General features: G+C 45.1%; 1 protein-coding gene across 6 annotated transcripts in view; it reads right to left on the reverse strand.

Annotated features, from left to right (window-relative positions):
• Positions 1–20,805, reverse strand: part of HLCS (holocarboxylase synthetase) — a 208,327-nt gene that overhangs the window by 135,387 nt on the left and 52,135 nt on the right. For all 6 annotated transcript variants that reach the window (XM_044390597.3, XM_044390535.3, XM_044390567.3 and 3 more), the window contains one exon: positions 4,097–4,368. In XM_044390597.3, the coding sequence (XP_044246532.1) occupies positions 4,097–4,368 (272 nt within the window). The remainder of the gene's footprint in view (positions 1–4,096; positions 4,369–20,805) is intronic.

Below are 20,805 nucleotides of genomic sequence, written 5' to 3' on the forward strand. Positions count from 1 at the left end.
GATCTGGTAAGCGTCAGCCACCAGCAATCTACGTTGGAGCCTCTGGGGCTGTCCCAGCAGCCCCCCCAGGTGGTAAGACAAATGCCGCACCACGGACAGCCTGTAGCCTTGTGCCAAAAATGTCATCAAGGGATCGCCCATGCCACTGTTTTATTCAGCCAAGGGACCCGCCATCTAATTGGGAGAGAAGGGGATGGGCAGAATATCAGGGCCTTTAAACGACCAGAGTTTTCAGGCTGAAAAGCTCAACTCCAGATAAGATCTTTGATGGTTATTCACACAGAACCATCAGAGACCTACTAAAGTTTTCAGAAACTTCTATCTCCACAGAAACCATAAGGCTGACCTAAAAGGCTGTGATTTCACCCTAAGAACAATAACACTCAGACCCCGCCCCCCCCCCGAACCCTCACAGAGAGTGGGTGTCAGAAGCCCTCTGATGCACATCTGAATGTATTACAGTCAAGACCCTCCCAGAAGGCAAAGCCATGACCCCAAGGACACCAGGCCAGAGAGCACGACCAGGAAACCTACCTACCCCCAGCGCAGGGAGTCCTTCCTCTCCCCGCCCAGGGCGCTCCGTGGTCCCCATCTCACCCTCGCAGCTGAGGGCAGAGAACATGTCTGTTTTAACTAGCAGACTACCAGACCTCAGTGAGCCACGTCCAGCCCTGAGAAAGTTCCATCCCCAGAGATCCTGAACCTGCTGCAGAGGACATAAAACAAGTAGGCTAGTAGGGCTGTCTTCCTGGAGGAGGGGTGAGAGTTTAGATGGGGGCGGGGGGAGATACGACAGATATTTGGGACAGTGGCAGAAATTGCTGGCTGCTCCCCACTGTGGACTTCCCCCTCCTTTCTTAGGAACAAAACTCTCAATTTTAGCTGCAACAAGTCCCCCTGGGGGGGGGGGCAGAGAAAAAAAAATAAAGATCCATTACCTAACTTAAATTTTACTTCTATTCCTCGGGGCGCCTGGGTGGCTCAGACATTAAGCTAGTCTGCCTTCGGCTCAGGGCGTGATCCCAGTGTCCTGGGACCCAGCCCGGCATTGGGCTCCCTGCTCTGCTGGAAGCCTGCTTCTTCCTCTCCCACTCCCCCTGCTTGTGTTCCCTCGCTCGCTGGCTGTCTGTCAAATAAATAAATACAATCTTTAAAAAAAATTTTTTTTACTTCTATTCCAGACCCATAAGAAAGAGCCACAGAAGTGACAGATATAAAGAGAGAAACATGCATGGAGTTCAAACTCAGGCCACACTTTTGAAACTTCTGCATGCTCTGCATAGTGGACCTACGGATGTGGTCGGTCCACAAGAACATTTTCACAGATGGCACATTCTGATCCGTAGCTTTCCACCCACTGGTGTGACACTAGAGTTTGACCCTGATGAGCCTATCAAAAGATACTGTAAGAAACTGGTTGATACATGTAAAGTACATTGAAGCAGTGTCTGAAAGATAAAAGCTTTCAATACATGTCGGCTATTATTATTATTATTATTGCCACAATTGACTGTGCTTCCATGAGGACAGCCCATGTGGGCTCAAATATAATATTAGCTATAGACATGGTTTTGGTCTGGGGCATGTGGGTGGCTCAGTCAGTTAAGAGTCTGACTCTTGACTTGGCTCAGGTCATGATCTCAGGGTCGTGGGATCAAGCCCCACATCAGGCTCCCCACTCAGTGGGGAGTCTGCTAGTCTCTGCGAGTCTCTCTCTCCCTCTGCCCCTCCCCCACTGCTTTCTCTCTCAAATAAATAAATTAATCTTTAAAGAAAAGGTTTTGGTCTTACTCTTAGAAAGGAATAAGCCCTATGTTTCATTTATAGATCTCATGGTCCCTTTGAGGACAACTGTGAGTTTTTGGCATCAAGGTGACCTCTTCAAGTTCCTTCTCCTAAAAAAGGGCTACGGCCCACCCACCCCACCCCACCCCCAGGAACTTCTCAGCAGGCCTGCTGACTCACGAGGCTGCAGGAGTAACTTTATCTCGCAGTGTTCGGAAGGAAGCCATGAGAGCTGTGGAAGAGGCCATCTGTAAGCTACGGTGAGCGCTACTATTACTTATGCTGGATCTGCCCTGGGCCAAGCAGAGGGATTAATCATTAATCATCAAAGCTATTTCATTCTCTGTGCCCCACAGAGACCAGGCAAGAAGAGAAACAAAGAGGCTTCCTAAATGCCCTTGGAAAAGCCAAAATATTTTTCTCTTTTGTAAAAATAAAAACTCTTAATCCTACAGAAGGTTCTGACTCTGCTATTGCCTGGCTCAGCTACACACTTTTACAGACTCAAGTTGTTTAAGACAGAATGAAAAAAAAAAAAGTTCAATATCAAAAAGGAACTTACCAGAATTCAAGGGTACTAAAGCAGTGTATTTACACGGCATTTTTTTCTACCCTAAAATATGTGCTCACCAGGATGGAAGGAAACCCAAACACATGATTACACAGGAGAGGGGTCACCCACTCTAGAAGGCTTGCGGACCTCTTACTAATCATTGCCCACTATACGAGCTCAGAGACCGTAATTTCAGTGGTTCAAGATCGTCCCAGCATAAAATATTCTTCACTTATTGCCCAACAAAAATGGACAAGAAGTGTCAATGTTTTTCTTTTTTTTTTTTTTTAAGATTTTATTTATTTATGAGAGAGAGAGAGAGAGCACTAGCAGGGGGAGGGGCAGAGGAAGAGGGAGAAGCAGACTTGTGCGGAGCAGGGAGCCCGACCCGGGGCTCGATCCCAGGACCCTGGGATCACAACCTGAGCAGAAGGCAGACGTTTAACTAACTGAACCACCAGGCGCCCCATGAAGTGCCAATGTTTTTCTATGCAAATTTAATCTCTCAAAATCTCATGTCAAATGCCACGTCTGACTTTTTATTTGGAAAATACAGTTACAATAGGTCACCTTTTCAATATAGCTCCTGAGTAACAAAGGATTATCACAGAGTTCGCACAAGCAAGTACCGATTGTTCCATATACAAACACAGACTTTTTTCCTTCTCATCGGAGAGCAGGAGAGTAGGTAGGAGGGGAGGCAGGAACGGGAGGGAACACTAAAAAAAAAAAAAAAAAAAAAAAAAAAAAAATACCTACAACAACACAAAATAACCCAGCAAACAAGAAATGTTGGTGACCATGGCTCCTATTCCCCTTACTGCTACACCCACCTCGCTCCACCGATTCAGCTCCACAAATGCTTTCTCTACATACTAGTCACACAAAACTGACAATTCCTTGGCTTTGAGGATGACAGTCAAGAAAATTCTAAAGTCAGCTCATTATTTTATATCAACATATTATCAAATTCCAGAAATTATTAAGAAAGACCAAAATATTTCCCTACGGTGAATTATGCCTCAGGAGTCTTAATTCCTGAAATTTTAGTCTCATGTAGGAGGAAAGCGCCTTTCTTATTCACTCTCTCTCTAAGCCTACTTTTTAAACTATCTCAGTATGAGTATCAATGAATACTAAGAGTTAAAAAGAAATTCCTTTCATCTGTTGCCATTTTTTAAACTTTAACCAAAGTCCATGAAACAGAAGAAATAAGAAGGAAAACTCAGTAAGAATAACTCTCGAACATCTAAATGGGATTACAGAACACCTACAAAATGTATTGGATATGGAACATATCAACACAGGTTTCCAAAAGTACGAAATTTCCGATTCATTTCAATTGAACGCAGCTCATGGGTCGTTCAAATGTGCTGATCTAATGGCCCCGCAAAACATCTTTAACTAAATGTTGAACACCGATTACGACAACAGAAAAATTAAATGATGGTCTGAGTAATAACACCACTGGTTAACGATATTTTTCCATAGAGTTTTTTCCGAGGATCATCTGAAAGGCCAACCACTAAAGGGAGAGGGTCACAATACACAAAATCCCCTTGCTTTCAAATACAAACCCATGGTCTAGGAACATTTTTAAATTTTTCTTCCCACATTTTAGCTCTTTCAGGACAAGAGTACTCCTACCTTGCTAATGGGTTTATCGACAGTTCTCCTTCATTTCCACCCCTGCTCCCCCAACGCTGGTCAGACATTGGACACCTCGGAGCAGGTGCACAGTATTGGGCCAGAACTTACCCTTCCAGAAGGTTCATGGTGGTGGGAGTCACTTCGGCAAACAGAATTACTTTTCCAAGTCGCTCTGTCTGCAGATTCTGTCGGTAGATGTCTAAGTTAAAATCTTCTGAAGAGAAGGCCTCCACGTCAGTGACCACAGGTAGAGCAGATGGGGTGATTTCTATTTCAGACGTGTAGGATGAAAGAAACTTAAGGGAGACCTTGCTGGATTTTATGACTCCTTCAGGATCCACATGTTTCCCCAGCCACCGCATAAGAGGATCCCAGATTTCCTGTGTTATAAAGAAAGAAATGAAAAGGTCGTAATTTGGCATTACACGAGGTGATGGTAGCCTTTCCCTAAAATGCCACTTTGGTAATATAAGTACTTCCTAAATTATGACCAGTAAGAGCTAGAGTAACCTATTCCAAACATCTGTGCTATCATACAGTAGACGATAAATACACGAAGTATGCTTACAGCACAAAAATACACTTGACCCTTGAACAATGCAGGTTTGAACTGCAAAGTTCCACTTAACTCAGGCTTTGTTCGATACAGTACAGTGCTATAAATGTATTTTCTCTTCCTTATGCTTTTCTTAATAACCTTTTCTCTAGCTTACCTTCTTGTAAGGATACCGTATATGATACACAAATCACACAAAATATGTGTTAATCTGGGATGCCTGGGTGGCTCAGATGATTGGGGGTCTGCCTTTGGCTCAGGTCCTGATCCCAAGGTCCTGGGATCAAGTCCCGCATCAGGCTCCTTGCTCGGTGGGAGGCCTGCTTCTCCCTCTCCCACTCCCCCTGCTTGTGTTCCCTCTCTCTCACGGTCTCTCTCTGTTAAATAAATAAAATCTTAAAAAAAAAAAAAAAAAAGTGTTAATCGACTGATTGTTTATGTGACTGGTAAGGTTTCCAGTCAACAGTATGCTATTGCTAGTTAAGTTTTTGGGGAGTCAAAATGCTTTGCTGTAGATTTTCGACCATACTGGTGGGGGGTGGGTTGAGAGGGGTGGAATTCCCACATTGTTCAAGGGTCAACTATAAACTGTTCAGAAGCCAGGATCCAAAGTAATAAATACAGCACCTTATTAAACTTTGTATCCTACATTATATCCTAAATCCTTAAAAGTCTTTCCGGCTCTAGAGTTCATTAGTAAATCTCTAGTCTGTGCTTTTTGCAGAAAATTTACAGCTTTAAACTTTCGCCCCTCAAGGAAATTCATTAACCTAGCTGGGGAAATACTGTAAAATGCCTGTGAAAGGAGTCACGAAAGACAAGAGCATTCGCTCTCCCCCCTCTGGAGGACCTCTATCTCCTCTCCTAGACAAGCTGACCCCCACCAGCCACTGACAGCTCACCAGCAGGGGGGACATGACTTTTACATGGGGAAATAACGGGGAATCCAACAGCTGCTTTCTCTTTGTCCAAATGTGGGTCCAGGGGAGTTGAGAGGGAGGCAGAACCTACCAGAAACTTCGCCTAACCCAGAACAGAGCTCTTGGAAAAGAGCTCCCAGAAAGCTGCAACTTCCTCTCAGGCCCTGGAGGATTCACCCTGAAGGACCTCCCTCTGGGGTGGGGTAGGAGGAGGGGCACCAGGGAACTATGGGATCAGGGGAGTCATCACCCCGAGAGGCCAACACCAAACGTATTAATTAAGATCAGATAGTCACAGTAAACACAGATCCAGGCTCTTAAGCCACCTTTATGCAAATACTGGGCCTTTCTAAAGAGGAAAGGTGGTCCTTCTGTTAACACAAGGGTATGTCCCAAAGGTGCATGTGGCCGCAGAGAAGCAGCTTCCAAGATGAAATTTCACTGAACTAAATGCAACTAATGGACCATTAAAACTCACTTCCACTCGACGAAAAATACAGAGGATAGAAAAACAAGTTAAATAACCTTGGGAGGAAGGAATCAGAAGAAATCGAGAAGATGAGTCTTTTTACAAAACAAAAATTGGCAAGTTAATGTCACGGGGGCCCCAAAGGCAGAAGGGGGGATGGGAGGGTGAGACCCCGTCTGGATATGGAAAGACATGAAAGACACGATCAAATACAGCAAGTGGCTCTTCACCGCGTTCTGGTTTGAACAATCAAGCTGGAAGAGACATTTTGAGACAATTAGGAAATCTGAATCTGGACAGTATGGACCAAACAACAGAGATTCACTGCCAGGTGCAGCAGGCGTGGTGACAGCACTGCGGTGACAGAGAAACACAGCCTTCGTGTTAGAAATGCGTATGTGTCAGGGCACCTGGGTGGCTCAGTCGTTGGGCATCTGCCTTTGGCTCAGGGCATGATCCCGGTGTTCTGGGATTGAGCCCCGCATCGGGCTCCTCCACTGGGAGCCTGCTTCTCCCTCTCCCACTCCCCCTGCTTGTGTTCCCTCTGTCGCTGGCTGTCTCTCTCTCTCTCTCAAATAAAATCTTGAAAGAAAGAAAGAAAGAGAGAAAGAGAGAAAGAGAGAAGGAAAGAAAAAAGAAAAGAAAAGAAAAGAAAAGAAAAGAAAAGAAAAGAAAAGAAAAGAAAAGAAACGAAAAGTGTATGTATCACGGTACCTGTAGTTTGCCCCCAAAGTAGATGAAGCAAATAAGGCAAAATGCTAATAACTGTTAAATTTAGGCCGTGTGTATTTGGGGTATCTGCTGCACTATTCTCTCTATGCTTCTCTAGATTTTAAACTAACATAATTAAAAGTAAAATAAAAGAGGGGCACCTGGGCAGCTCAGGAGGTTAAGCAACCGACTCTTGGTTTCGGCTCAGGTCAGGATCTTAGGGTCGTGAGATCAAGCCCCGTGTAGGGCTCTGTGCTCAGCACGGAGTCTGCTGGTCCTTCTCCCTCCCCTTTTGCCCCTTCCCCCACTCACACACACACGCACACACACACACACGCTCTAATAAAAATCTTTTAAAAAAAATTAAAATGTAAAAAAAAAAAAGATAAAACACACCCAAATGGTAAAATAAACATTAACTATTATAAAAATATCAGACTTAACTAAAATGTTTTGTCAACCCATTCACGCAACAAATATTATGATATTATGGGGTACCTACCATATGGTAGACTTTGTCGTAAGTTCTGAAATTCAGTTGTGAACAAAGGGGCCAAAGTTCCCATTCTCAAAAGGCTTATGTTCTAGCATGGGAGTCAGATCATTTTTAAAAAGTCATCAGCACAAGACATAGAATGTTAGACAGTCATAAGTGCCAAGGAGAGACAATAAGCAGAGAAGAGAGGTAAGACATGCTGGAGGTAGGCCATCGTGGGGAGGGCAGCGAACCCTGGGGGGAGGGAGGAAGAGAGGGTGGGACAACGTAACACGAGGATTCCAAGAAGGAGCAGAGGAGAGGCATGAGGCATATGAAGAGGGAGGGAAGGGCCAGGAATGCAGAGCAAGCCAGGAGGAGGCTATGGAGCCCAGAGGATGGAGGTGGAGGGGCAGTCATGCTGTGCAAGGCCTGAAGGGCCACAGTGGGGACTGGGCCTTCACTCTGGGGCAACGAGGAGCTCTGGAGCCTTCGAGAAAGGGAGCATGGTGACCTCCCAATCACAGTCACTGCAGGATCGATCACTCAGCAAACTGCCCTGAGTGCAGGTTAAGGGCGAGCACACTCGAGGAAGTGGACACCACTCAGGAAGCCTCTGAAGCTCCCGGGAGGGAGATGTTAACATCTGGAGAGGCGTCACAGTGGCCATGGGCCTGACGTAGAGGCCACGAGATTCGCGGACAGATCACCTTTGGGATGTCAGAGGAAATGGGGAGTCAAAGATGTGTTCAAGCAACCAATTCAGCCAACTTTATTTGTAAAACAAGGAAATAAAGGCTTACTTCTCTTTAAAAAAAAAAAAAAAAAAAAAAAAAAAAGGAGCCCAACCTTTTTGGCCTAAGCACCCGGAAGGATGGAGCTGCCACCGGAAATACTGAGGGAGGGAGGGAAAGAACAGGTATGGACGGGCAGAGCCAGTTCTGAGCACGTCACATCTGAGATACTGGTTAGGAATGCTTGGAGGCAGAGAATAAGCAGTAGGACATGTGAGTCAGGGATTTAGGGGAGACGTCCACACTGAGGACATGAATTTGGGGATCTCCAGACTGCAGATGATAATTTGAAGGCAGGAGACAGGCTGAGAGCAATGACAGAGCGACTGTAGATGAAAAGAGGGTTGCACTGGTTTCCTGGGGCTGCTGTTACAAAGTGCCACAAAGTGGGGGGCTCAGAGAGCGGAAATCCATCCTCTCACAGTTCTGGAAGCTGGAAGTCCAAAATCAAGGTGTCGGCAGGGCCACGCTCCCTCCGAAGGCTCCAGGAGAGACTCTGTTCTAGGCTTCTCTCCTGGCTTCTGGTGTTGCTGGCAATCCTTGGCTCCCTTCCCAGTGTCTGTGTCTCTTGTCCTCTTCTTCAAAGGACACGAGCCATATTGGATTAGGGCCAGCCCTGGTGACCTCATCTTAACTGGATTATGTCCGCAAAGACCTTATTTCCAAATAAGGACACACTGGCAGGTTCTGGAGATTAGGACTTCAATGTACGTTTTGGGGGGTCAAAATTCAACCCACAACGGGTGTCAATGCTTAGATGTCAGGAAGATGAGGAGGAGACTGCAAAGGACACGGAAAAGACAAAGGAAAATCAAGTGTGTGTGTATAGGGTGCAGGATCTCCCTGGGAATTCTGGGGCCCAGTTTCACAGGTGGCAAGAAGGTAGGAAGACGATGGTAGGGCGGTAAGAAGAGGGCTGAGCACTTGCCACTGGACTCTACAAGGCAGAGCTCATCAGGTGAAGGCAAGCCTGATGTTAACAGGCAAAGGAAAGAAACCACAGACGCCGGGAACAAAACTTTGGCAAGGAGTTTCCTCTAGGGGAAAAAAAAGACTGGGGCAGTGGCTACAGGGAGGAAGGGAGTCCTCCAAACAGACATGGTTTGGTTAAATGAGAGAAATAATAGCATGTGTTTTAATGATGATGTGAATCGTCCAATCCAGAAACGTAACAGGTGAACAGGTAAGGGCTGGATCCCAGTGGTCAAGCAGAGAGGTCAGCTTCAGGAGCACAGCCCTCATGCACTGGGATGGACAGGGTTCACATCCCCGCTAGAGACACCCAGCCTGCTTCCCACAGGGTCGCAGCCCTCCCCCACCCCTGCTGACTGCACAGCCATCCAGGACAGCGTGGGAACTCGTCTACACTACCACTATTCTGCTCCCAGGCGGCAGGGAGGTAGGAAGGAGTCCAGGGCTGAAGGCGGTTGACATCACCTTCAGATTCCTTCTGTTTTTCCTCAATAAATAAATAGCAAGATCATCAACTAAGATTGAAAAGAAAAAAAGAGGCTTGAAAAGGCAGAGTGAGAAAATGAGGAAAGTAGGGAAAATAGAATGAGCAAGTGGAAGAGTTCAGGGTCCACTCCAGGTTAGTGTTTCTGAATTCAGAGTGAGCAGGTGGCACAATTCTGTGCTTTTATCCGGCCACGCCCAGCTACAGAGCTATGTGGAATAGATGCAGAGGAAGCTGAGGGGGTACATAAAGCAGCAAAGTAACTGACCAACTGCACATGAGGCCCTGATGGAGATGTAAAGATAAATACTAGGATGATCCTGGCCTCGGAGCTCACACGTCAGTGGGGAGGATGGCAAGAGGAGCACTCGAGGACAAAACAGGAGAGGACAGTTCCAGAGGGAAAAGCAAAGTGCCCAGGAGGAATGCAAAATAGGAAATGATTCTGTTTAAACAAGCACCAGAAAGGTTGTCAGGAGACGGCAAGCTAGAGTGAGCTACCAGAAGCTACAGCACTAACTTTCCATCTTTGCATGAAGAACCAAGATACATTTTATTTTTTAAAAGATTTTACTTATTTATTTGAGAGAGAGAGACATCAAGAGAGCACAAGCAGGGAGAGTGGCAGAGGGAGGGGGAGAAGCAGGCTCCCCACCAAGCTGGGAGTCCAGTGCGGGGCTTGATCCCAGGACCCCAGGATCATGACCTGAGCTGAAGGCAGACGCTTCACCAACTGAGCCCCGAGGTGCCCCTCAAGATAAATTTTAGAAAGAATATTCCCTGTTCACTGTTATTTCTTTATATAAATTCTATTAAAGGAAGAAAACAGAATGAATAAATAACATACAAAAGTAACCCTCTGTTATGGACTGAACATTTGTGTCCCCCCAGAATTCACACTGAAATTGAAATCCCCAAGGTGATGGCATTAGGACATGGGGGCGTTCCGGAGGTGATTAGGTCATGAGGGTGGAGCCCTCCCAAAAGGGATATGGGAACGGCCCTTATACAAGCAACTCCAGAGAGATCCCTCACCCTCTCCACCAGGCATAGACACAGCAAAAAGGCAGCTCTCTGCACCCCAATAGATGGTTCTCACCAGAACCAACCATGCCAGCACCTTCATCTCAGACGTGCAGACTCCAGAAGTGTGAGAAATAAACATCTGTTGTTTATAAGCCACCTGGTCTCTGCTATTCTGTTTTCGCAGCCTGAACTAAGGCACGTCTACACCTGAAATCTGGCCATTAGTTATAACCAGTGCCTTGGACTGTGGTCAGTGCCCTTAAGGCATAAAGCGAACAGACCTGAATTGCCTTCATCACATTTCCCCCGGGGCAGTCAGATGTCACAAGGGCATCGCAAAGGCTAAAGATGCATATCGGTAAACAGGTTAAATCACAAAAATAAAGGGAAAATAATCTGGATAACAAGTATTTCTTAACTAACTGCAGTTTTCATTGACTCAAGCAGAGTTATGGTTACTCAGTAGCTATAGCAATGTAAATTTCCATGCAAAGTCGATGAAACCAAAAGAAACAGCTAGCACCACTAGTAACACTTTCAGAATGGGAATAAAGCAGGGACTCTCCTCTGGAGTGAATTATCCAACTGGCCACCTATACGCCATTCAGCTAAGAAATACACATGGAGCACCCACTATGTCTCAAAAATAGTACCACAGAATAAAGAGGGGAGGACGGACGGGTGTGTATACAACACAACTACAGCCTAGTATGGCAAGTGTTTAAATAATGCATTCAAACCAGTCAAATATACGCATCCTTTGGCAAAGTGGATCAACCCGACCCATCAAATTTAACGACTTATTCTTACTTGCATACAAGTTAGGAGCCAGATTCTCAAGGAATTACATTATCACTGTTATGTCTACTAATTACTAAAGTAATATTTCCAATTACTTGTTTTTGAAAGCAATATATTAGAGATGCACAAAGATGAAAAATAAAATTGATGAAAGCAAGGCACATGGGGTTTTGTGTTCATGCCTCTTTCACATAATCCCTCAAGACGTACCCAGAGCCAAGTACATTACTCAGAACAAAGATAATCTAAAAGATATAAAATGAGACCTGGAACCTCTTAAGAAAGATAACTGTATACCACCTATAATTCTCCTAAGTATTTATATTCGCTACAGTGAAATACAACTTAAAGTCGTCAAGTAGGGGCACCTGGGTGGCTCAGTCGTTAAGCGTCTCCCTTTGGCTCAGGGCGTGATCCCAGGGTCCTGGGATCGAGCCCCACATCAGGCTCCTCCGCTGGGAGCCTGCTTCTCCCTCTCTTACTCCCCCTGCTTGTGTTCCCTCTCTCGCTGGCTGTCTCTCTCTGGCTGTCTCTCTCTCTCTGCCAAATAAATAAATAAAATCTTAAAAAAAAAAAAAAAAGTCGTCAAGTAAAACTGAGTACACAGCACATACTTAGGCTCCTCCTCTCATCATCCCTGGACAGGGGAATAAAATTCTGGTTGCAAAACATATCAAAATTACTATCTGGGGGGCGCCTGGGTGGCGCAGTCGTTAAGCGTCTGCCTTCGGCTCAGGGCATGATCCCGGCGTTCCGGGATCAAGTCCCACATCGGGCTCCTCCGCTAGGAGCCTGCTTCTTCCTCTCCCACTCCCCCTGCTTGTGTTCCCTTCTCTCTCTGGCTGTCTCTCTGTCACATAAATAAATAAAATCTTTAAAAAAAAAAATTACTATCTGTTTGATGCCAATCTGCCTGATACGTCCTCTCAGAGGTACTCAAGTTATAATGACTTACTGCAGAAATAGTGGCTAACAGGAAAAAAGAATTAATTCATGATTCTTCGCTTAACTACTAATGACCACCAACGCAGTATGGAAATGCCACCCCCAAATCTCTCTAATTTTTTAAATTCAATTACCAGAGCGTAGCAAAAATGTCACTTCTTTAGGGAAGACTTCTCTGACCCACGACCTTCCCAATCTGGGTTAGAACTCTTATTCATAAACGGTGACTTTAGAGAACTCATCAAATTGTAATTCTATAATTTATATAACCATTTATTCAATGTCCTGCTGTCTTGCTAGAATATAAGCTCCATAAAGACAGCATATACACATTTCCGTCTTGCTCCCAACTGTATCCATGGCAGCCAGGACCAGATCTGGCAAATAGTCCGTGCTTAATAAGCATTCACCATACAAATGCACGTTAAATTCCTTATTAAGAAAACTCCACAAGTTACATATATATAAATATACGTGTCTGTATTCCAAGAGGTAAAATGCAAAAAAGGCACTGAAAAGAGATGGTCTTGATATGGATACATAAGCCTCAAAAAGAAATCTGGAATCTTTGGGGGCGCCTGGGTGGCTCAGTCATCAAGTGTCTGCCTTCGGCTCAGGTCATGATCCCAGGGTAACGGGATCGAGCCCCGCATCAGGCTCCCTGCTTGGCGGGAAGCCTGCTTCTCCCTCTCCCACTCCCCCCATTTGTGTTCCCTCTCTCGCTGTGTCTCTCTCTGTCAAATAAATAAAATCTTAAAAAAAAAAAAAAAGAAATCTGAAATCTTTGAAAGTTGCATCAGTCCTATTGAAAACAAAACAACTGCTATCAAATTTCACCACAATGAAATTTATAAAAGTCTTCTAATTAGTGTTATTTTGTTAACATTTAAACCATAAGAATTTATGTATTTACCGTCCTCTAAGATTTCAAGCTTATTGAATACAATTCAGGTGAAACCAAAAACTGAATGTTTTATAGTCACATAAATGCTGGCCCTTTGAATTAGCCATAGCAGCAGGGAAACACCAGCCATTCTCAAGAAAAGTGAATATGGCTTTATTTCTTATTGGGACATGTTGCACACGACATGAAAACCCCAAGGAATCCACACACAGAAAAGTACTAGACTAGTAAGTAAGCAAGCTTACCAACGTTGCAAAATACAAGGTCAATACACAAAAACTGGGTGTATTTCTATATACTAGCAATGAGTACCTGGAGTCTGATCTTTTTTTTTTAAATAATACCATTTTCAGTGGCATCAATAGATCTGAAACATTTAGGGATAAATTACACAAAATGTGTCAGACCCATACACTGAAAACTACAAAACACTCCTGAATTTAAAAATTTTAAAGCCCTATATAATTGAAGAGATATACCATGTTCATGGATCAGGAAACACAATACTGTGAAGATGTCAATTCTTCTCCAAATGGACTTATGGATTCAATGCAATCCCAATCAAAATCCCAAGGTTTTTTTGCAGAAATTGATAAGTTGATTCTAAAACTTGCACAGAAATGGAAAAGACCTAGAATGACCAAATAATTTTGGGAAGAAAAGAGTTGGAAGTCTTAACATTATCTGATATCAAGACATTCTAAAACTGCAGCAACCAAGACAGTATAATATTAGCATACAGATACAGATTACTGAAACAGAACAAAGGCCAGAAAAGAGCCACATGTACATATTCAATTGACTTTTGACAAAAGCACCAAGGTAATTCACTGGAAAAAGGATCATCTTCCAATACACAGTGCTGAAACAACTGAACATCCATATGCAAAAAACAAAACAAGACAAAACAAGACCTTGACGCTTATACCTTCTGGGTACACAAAACTTGAAATGAATTGCAGACTCAAATATGAAACTTCCAAAACAAAATAAATGAGAAGAACTTTCTGACCTTGGGACAGGTAAAGCTCTTCTCAGATAAATCAAAAGCATGAGCCATAAAAGAAGAAAATAATAAACTGGATTTCATTAAAACTAAGAATTGCTGCTCATCAAGAGATAATGTTAAGAAAAATAAAAAGACAAACAACAAACTGACAGAAACTATTCTCAATACATATATCTGACAAAAGATTTGAATCCATAAGAAGAACTCTTAAATCAGAATTATAAGAAAGCAAACCATTCAACTTAGAATATCAATGAAAAGATTTTAACAGACACCACCCAAAGGAAAACATCAGCTGGCCAATAAGCACATGAAAACCTGCTTAGCATCATTTGTCACCAGGGAAATGCAAACTAAAACCACAAAGAGCTACCACTACACACCCACTAGAATGGATTAAATTTTAAATTTTGACAATATCTAGTTTTGGCAAAGAAGTGAAATAACTGGAACTTTTGGAGATTACTGATGTGAATATAAAATGGTACAATGAGGGGCACCTGCATGGCTCAGTTGGTTAAGTGTCCAACTCTTGATAGGCTTAGGTCATGATCTCAGGGTCGTGAGATGAAGCCCCATATTGGGCTCCACACTCAGCCGGGAGTCTGCTTCTCTCTCTCTCTCCCTCCATCTTTGCCCCTCCCTGCTCATGCACTCTCTGTCTCTCTCTCTAAAAAAAATAAAGAAATCTTTTTTTTTTTTTTTTTAAGATGGTAGAGTGATTCTGGAAAACAATTTGGCAGTTTTTTTTTTCTTGAAGATTTTACTTATTTATTTATTTGACACAGAGAGAGAGAGAGAGAGAGAGAGAGAAAGAGATAGCACAAGCAGGCAGTGGCAGGCAGAAGCAGGCTTCCACCTGAGCAGAGAGCCTGATATGGAGCTTGATCCCAGCCCGCACCCTGGGATCATGACCTGAGCCCAAGGCAGATGCTTAACCGACTGAACCACCCAGGTGCCCCAATTTGGCAGTTCCTTATCAAATTAAACACATGCTTAACTATATGACCCAGAAATTCTATTCCTAAGTATTTACCCAAGAGAAATAAAAACACACATCCAAAGATTTGTACATGAATGAATGGTCATAGCATAACTTTACTCACAATAGCCAAAAATTACAAACAACCCAAAATATCCACTAACAGGTGAATGGGTAAATAAGCTATGGCTTATTCATACGATGCAACACTATGTGACAATAAAAAGGAATGAACTACTCATATATGCAACAACATGGATGAATCTCAAAAACATAATGCTGGTTTTTAAAAAAGAAAGGACACAGAAGAGTATATACGGTATGACTTAAATCAGATGAAACTTCAAAAAAGACCAATTTAATCTACATCATGATGGACAGCAGATCCAAGATTGCTGAAGCTGGTCATGGGGGTGCAGAGTGGATGAGGGCTGACTGAGGAAGAGAAGGAGGGAATCCTGTAGGGTATCGGAATGTTCTACCATCTTGACTGTAATGGTGGTTACTCAGACATAAACCCCACACTGAAATGGGTGCATTTTTTTTTTAAGATTTTATTTATTTATTTGACAGAGAGAGAGAGAGACAGCCAGAGAGAGAGGGAACACAAGTAGGGGGAGTGGGAGAGGAAGAAGCAGGCTCCCAGTGGAGCAAGGAGCCCGATGCGGGGCTCGATCCCAGGACTCTGGAATCACGCTCTGGGCCGAAGGCAGACGCTTAACGACTGAGCCACCCAGGCGCCCCAGGTGCATTTTCTTGAATATAAATCATATCTAAAGTTGATTTTTTTTTGAAAAATGTAAATAATAATAAGCTCATGCAACACTAAAGGATAACTAAAGTCCATGAGAGTCCATAGTCACTCACGCCCAAAAAACATCAGTATCCCAACTTCTGATGAAATGAATGCTTACTTTTACTCAGAATGCAAATACACAGGAGTGGCTACGCTAAGGTTAGTTAACATATTGTAATGTCTGCTACAGGAAGTGCAACTAAGATCAGAGGCGTTCAGTATTCTGTGTCACACCACATTAGAGCATTTCACCCCATCTCTCGTCCTATCGGCTACATCCACCCATCTAACAAGATCCACTGGGTGAAATGCAGGCACACCTCTAACTCGGCGATGGATTCAAAATATTTATTGCCATCCTTTGTGTGTGGGTGCTCCTTTTCCCAAGAAACACCAAATAACTGATCTTAACCAATAAAGGTTTTCTATCTCAAAGAACATTTGCCTCATTGTAAATAATCGAATTAGTTGTGCTTCACTCATAACACTGTCAGTTGCTAGGCAACCAGAAGTAGGCAAATCAGAAAATAAATCCACAAAGACATGGAATACAAGCTCTTTTTATGGGTGTCTCATGCTCCGTTAAATACTCTCCAGGAAACAGGAGCAGATATTCTTCTACTCTCATGGAATTTATATGAAGCAACCCCAATTCTTACTATTAGTATTTTCTGAACAAAATAGTCACAGTCAATTTCACATTGGCTCAGTGTCTTCATGCAGGAGATGAAGGCATACAGCACAGAGGATTTTTATAATCAAAAGATGTCCCTCCTGGAAGAGCAGGATGGTTCTGGGTCCCGACCTCATTTAAGGCAGGGATTGCTCATTTGCCAACTTCTGGGTGGACTTTTATTCTGAGCACCAGTCCCAAGCAGAGCAGGGTCTGAGATGAGTGTTCTCCTCCTAATCCTTATGCAGATGCTTCTGTTCAGCCCCTCTGACCCCACTGCAGTCTGATCATCCCTCGTCTACCTTGTCCAGATTCCTCTTTAGACAGCGCGGCATCCCGTTTGGGTTCCCAAGACCCCTGCCTTCCTGTTTCCCCAAATATGCTCAGCCACCAGTCCCAAGCACTGTGTTACCCCGGAATGAATGAACTGGACCTGGAGGGGCTTGCAGCTTTAGTGACACAATGAGGAAACCAATCCATGCCCACAAACACCCAGGTCACCTACTACCAAAAGACACCCACAGGCCAAAATGAACCCACAGGGGATGTGTTTTACTTGGGCCACTCATTTTGAACTAGTTGCTAACACTTAAAAATCACAACATTTCACACCAAATATCCTGTTGCTTTGGAATAAATGGAAAATCTTTCCCACATGGCAGTAACTGGCTGGGGCCAAGCAGCATCGCCCTCGTTACATGGGGATACACTCTCCTGCTGGACTCTTAGATGCCACCTCTTCTGCCCCATATGCATTAGGGTTTGAGATCACTCATCTTGGTCCTGTATCAAGTCTGGCATCAATGAAGCGAGATCTCCCATGGGGCCCTCAATGCTTCTTTCCAGTTAGATCCGTCTTAATTCCTCAGAGGGAGTCTAGTGATACCGACTCTCAAGATAGAAGGGGTCCAACTTGGCAGTTCCTCAAAGGTTAAACAGAGTATTAACACATGCTCCAGCAATTCCATCCCCAGATATATACCCCAAAAAAGTGAAAGCAGGGGCACAAACAGATACTTGAACACCCATGTTCTCGGCAACAGCCAAAAGGTAGAAATAATCCAAGTGTTGACAGATGAATCGACAGACAAATGGACAACCGAAATGTGGTTTATACATACAATGGAGTATTCATTAAACCATACAAAGGAATGAAGTTCTGATAGATGCCATGTCATGAATGGACCTTAAAAACTAGGGCTGATGCTAAGTGAAACAAGCCAGATGCAAAGGACAAATATTTATCTATTTATTTGATTCTATTTATGTGAAATATCTAGCATAGAGAAATTCACAGAAACAGAGAGTAGAAAAGAGGTTACCAGGAGCAGAGGCGAGAAAGGAATGGGGAGTTATTGATCAATGGGTACAGAGTTTCCATTTGGGGTAATGACAGAGCTCTGGAAATAGACAGTGGTAACGTTTACACAACCTTGTGAAAGAAATTACAGTTACTAAATTCTGCACCTAAAAACGGTTATAGCATATCTGATGTTTCACCTATTTTAGCACAATAAGAAAAGAAGAGGGATCAAGGTCTTAACCCTTTGCTCTGCCCCCATCCATCTGCCCGGCACACAGAGAGGACATGAAGGCACAGCCTGTGTGCCACCCAAGCCCTCAGCATTAATGACGCCCAAACCACACAGACAGTAAGAGCTGGAATCGAACCGAAGAAGCCCAAACTGCCTGGTTCCCAAATGCCTGCACTAATTCCTATCTCACAGTCTCCCCTAAGAGGACCTAGCCCAAAGGAAAGCAACATAGGACCTGCCTATTTACTCTAAGCAAAATGTTGAGGGCATCACAAAGAAAGACACAAATTCAATATAACATGCAACTGAGAAAATGATAAAACAGATATATGTGGCTTGGAGCCAGAGTGCGTGGGAGGGAGTAGAGTGTTTGGCAATAGAAACTTAAATCTGGGGGCGCCTGGGTGGCTCAGTCGGTTAAGCATCTGCCTTTGGCTCAGGTCATGATCTCAGCGTCCTGGGATCGAACCCCGCATCGGGCTCCCTGCTCAATGGGGAGTCTGCTTCTCCCTCTCACTTTCCCTCTGTGCTTGGTCTCTCTCAAATAAATAAAATCTTAAAAAAATAAACAAATTTGAAGCTTGGGTCTACTGCTAATTAACTCTGTCTATTTAGGCAAGCCTAGACCAGGACATTTTCAAAGAAACAAAGTTTTATCATTTAAGTGAGTTATCACTCACTACTCTCTGCTTTCTCGGAAAGAGACAGTATATCCAGAAGGATTCCACCGAAGGGCTACTTAGGGAACTGTAGGCAGTTAAGAGAAGCAAAGAGCTAAGGGATGGGAAGCACTTGGGCCAGCGATGGGCCTGAAGGAGTAAGAGGCCGGAGCTGCCCACAAGGGCCGGAGGCCAAGAGGGTGGGGGGAATCTGTCCACTTGCTCCCCTCCTGCCTGTGCACGCCTGTGCACCCCTGTAGCCGAGAGCCACCAGGGCAGGAAGGGGCAGAGAATAAGGGGGGCAGGGTAAACTGCGCAGCGGCCAACACACCTGCCGAGGGAGAACCCAAAGCTGCTTGGAGCCGGCTGGGGCGGGGGGGGGGGGGGGGTTTTTTCAGTGACTGCCTCTCACACTGCGGCCCTGAGGCTCCACTTGGGCCCAGCAGCGAGATGAATTTCGACACATGCCGATCCTCCACTAGTGTGGAGACCACACCTGGGACGGTAACCCAGCAACGCCAAAGAACTTAGGATAGATGGCATCAGGTACCTAAGTCCCAGGGACAGGAGTCCCTGTGAGCTGGACCCGCCGCCGTCATTCTAGGTCCCCATGCCTGGGACACAGGAGACAATAAGTGCCTGTTCAACTGTATTCCTTTTATTATGTAAAGGGATCGCTCAGGCTCAGGCTCTGAAAGGCCACAGATTTACTGCATTTTTTGTTACCTGCCAACTAGTGAAGACCACAAAAGGCTCGGGTAGAGCAGTAAAACAGAGGTAATGAATAAGGCATTTCTAACAAGGCTGCTTTTATAGGCGTCACACCTCCACGGGGCCAAATGGGCTCATTTTCGAGGTGAAATCTATTCTGCAAGCGCGCGCAGCAGAAGCCAGCCGTGGGCGGCACTGGAAGGGGGGAGGCGTTCCAGGTCGGGGCTCAAGCCCCGCTTCCCCGCGAGAGGCGCGCGCTTCCACTGACAGCGCTCGCGGGTTTGGGCTCCACATCCGTAGAAGTCTCCAGGGCCTTCATTAAGCCTGCCTGTGTGAACCGCCCGCCCTTTGTCCTGGTCCAACACAAACAGGCTCCTAACGGAGCGGGACCGCGGGGGCAGGGGGAAGCTAGGAAAGCTCCGGCGCAAGTGGGGGCGCCCGAGGCGGCCGGTCCCGCCGACGCGCACGCAGCTCTGAGTCATGCCAGGCGCGGGCCGCTGTTGAGCACCCATCGCGAACAATCCGCTCAGCATCTGCGGGCCTGGCCTCCAGCCCTGGAACGCGGTGTGGGGCTCGGCAGACCCCTGCGCAGAATCGGGCCAACAGCTTCGCCACCCGCCAGCTGGCAAGCACCGCCTCTTCCGGGCCTCAGTTTCTTCATTTTTAAAACAAGACACCTGGAACATCCCTTTCGGTTTTAACATCCAAGGCTCAGCTTCGAGATTCGATGTGTAGTCGCAAATGCTGAATGCGCAGTTAAAACCGCGCCATCGTCTCGAGGATTCCAATAGGAAGGACCTGTTACCTGGAAAGGCGAGCTGGAGCTGGTGCGAGGGGCCTTGAGAGAAGGCCGAGGGCCTCCTGCTCCAGGCCACTTATTTTAGCAAAGGTTCATCTGTTTGACAGGCTGTCACCTGGACGCTCTGGAAAGCTCAGAGAATCCCAGGGCACACCAGCCGTGTCCTATGGGACAGGGAGGGGCATAGGACACTCCTGGATGCGTTCACAGGAGAAGGTACTCCTAGTTCACGGCAAGGAGCAGCTGACCAACCAGCATGACCACAGTAGTTTCTAGATGGGAAAGCACATTAGTTAACAGATAAAAACCCTCACGCCTTTCTCCTAAACTCCTAAACTCCACCTTGTCAGTGTTCCTTGACAGCCGACTCTTTTAAACTGTTTAACGTGGTTGTTTATGAAATTCCCATCATACCTGAATATGTATGACAGAACTAGATTGGACGGGCAGCCAGTCCGAGCTGGGTGGGCTGTTTGCTGCCAGCCTGTCCCCCGAGGCCCCTCGGGTGTCCCAGACACGGGAGCAGGGGAAGCGTTTCACCATACGTTAGTGGGAAAAGCCAAAATGCTTCTTAAGTGTTCAAACAAAACACTCTT

The sequence above is a fragment of the Ursus arctos genome, unplaced genomic scaffold (assembly GCF_023065955.2).
Source record: "Ursus arctos isolate Adak ecotype North America unplaced genomic scaffold, UrsArc2.0 scaffold_4, whole genome shotgun sequence".
In the NCBI taxonomy this organism is placed as follows: domain Eukaryota; kingdom Metazoa; phylum Chordata; class Mammalia; order Carnivora; family Ursidae; genus Ursus; species Ursus arctos.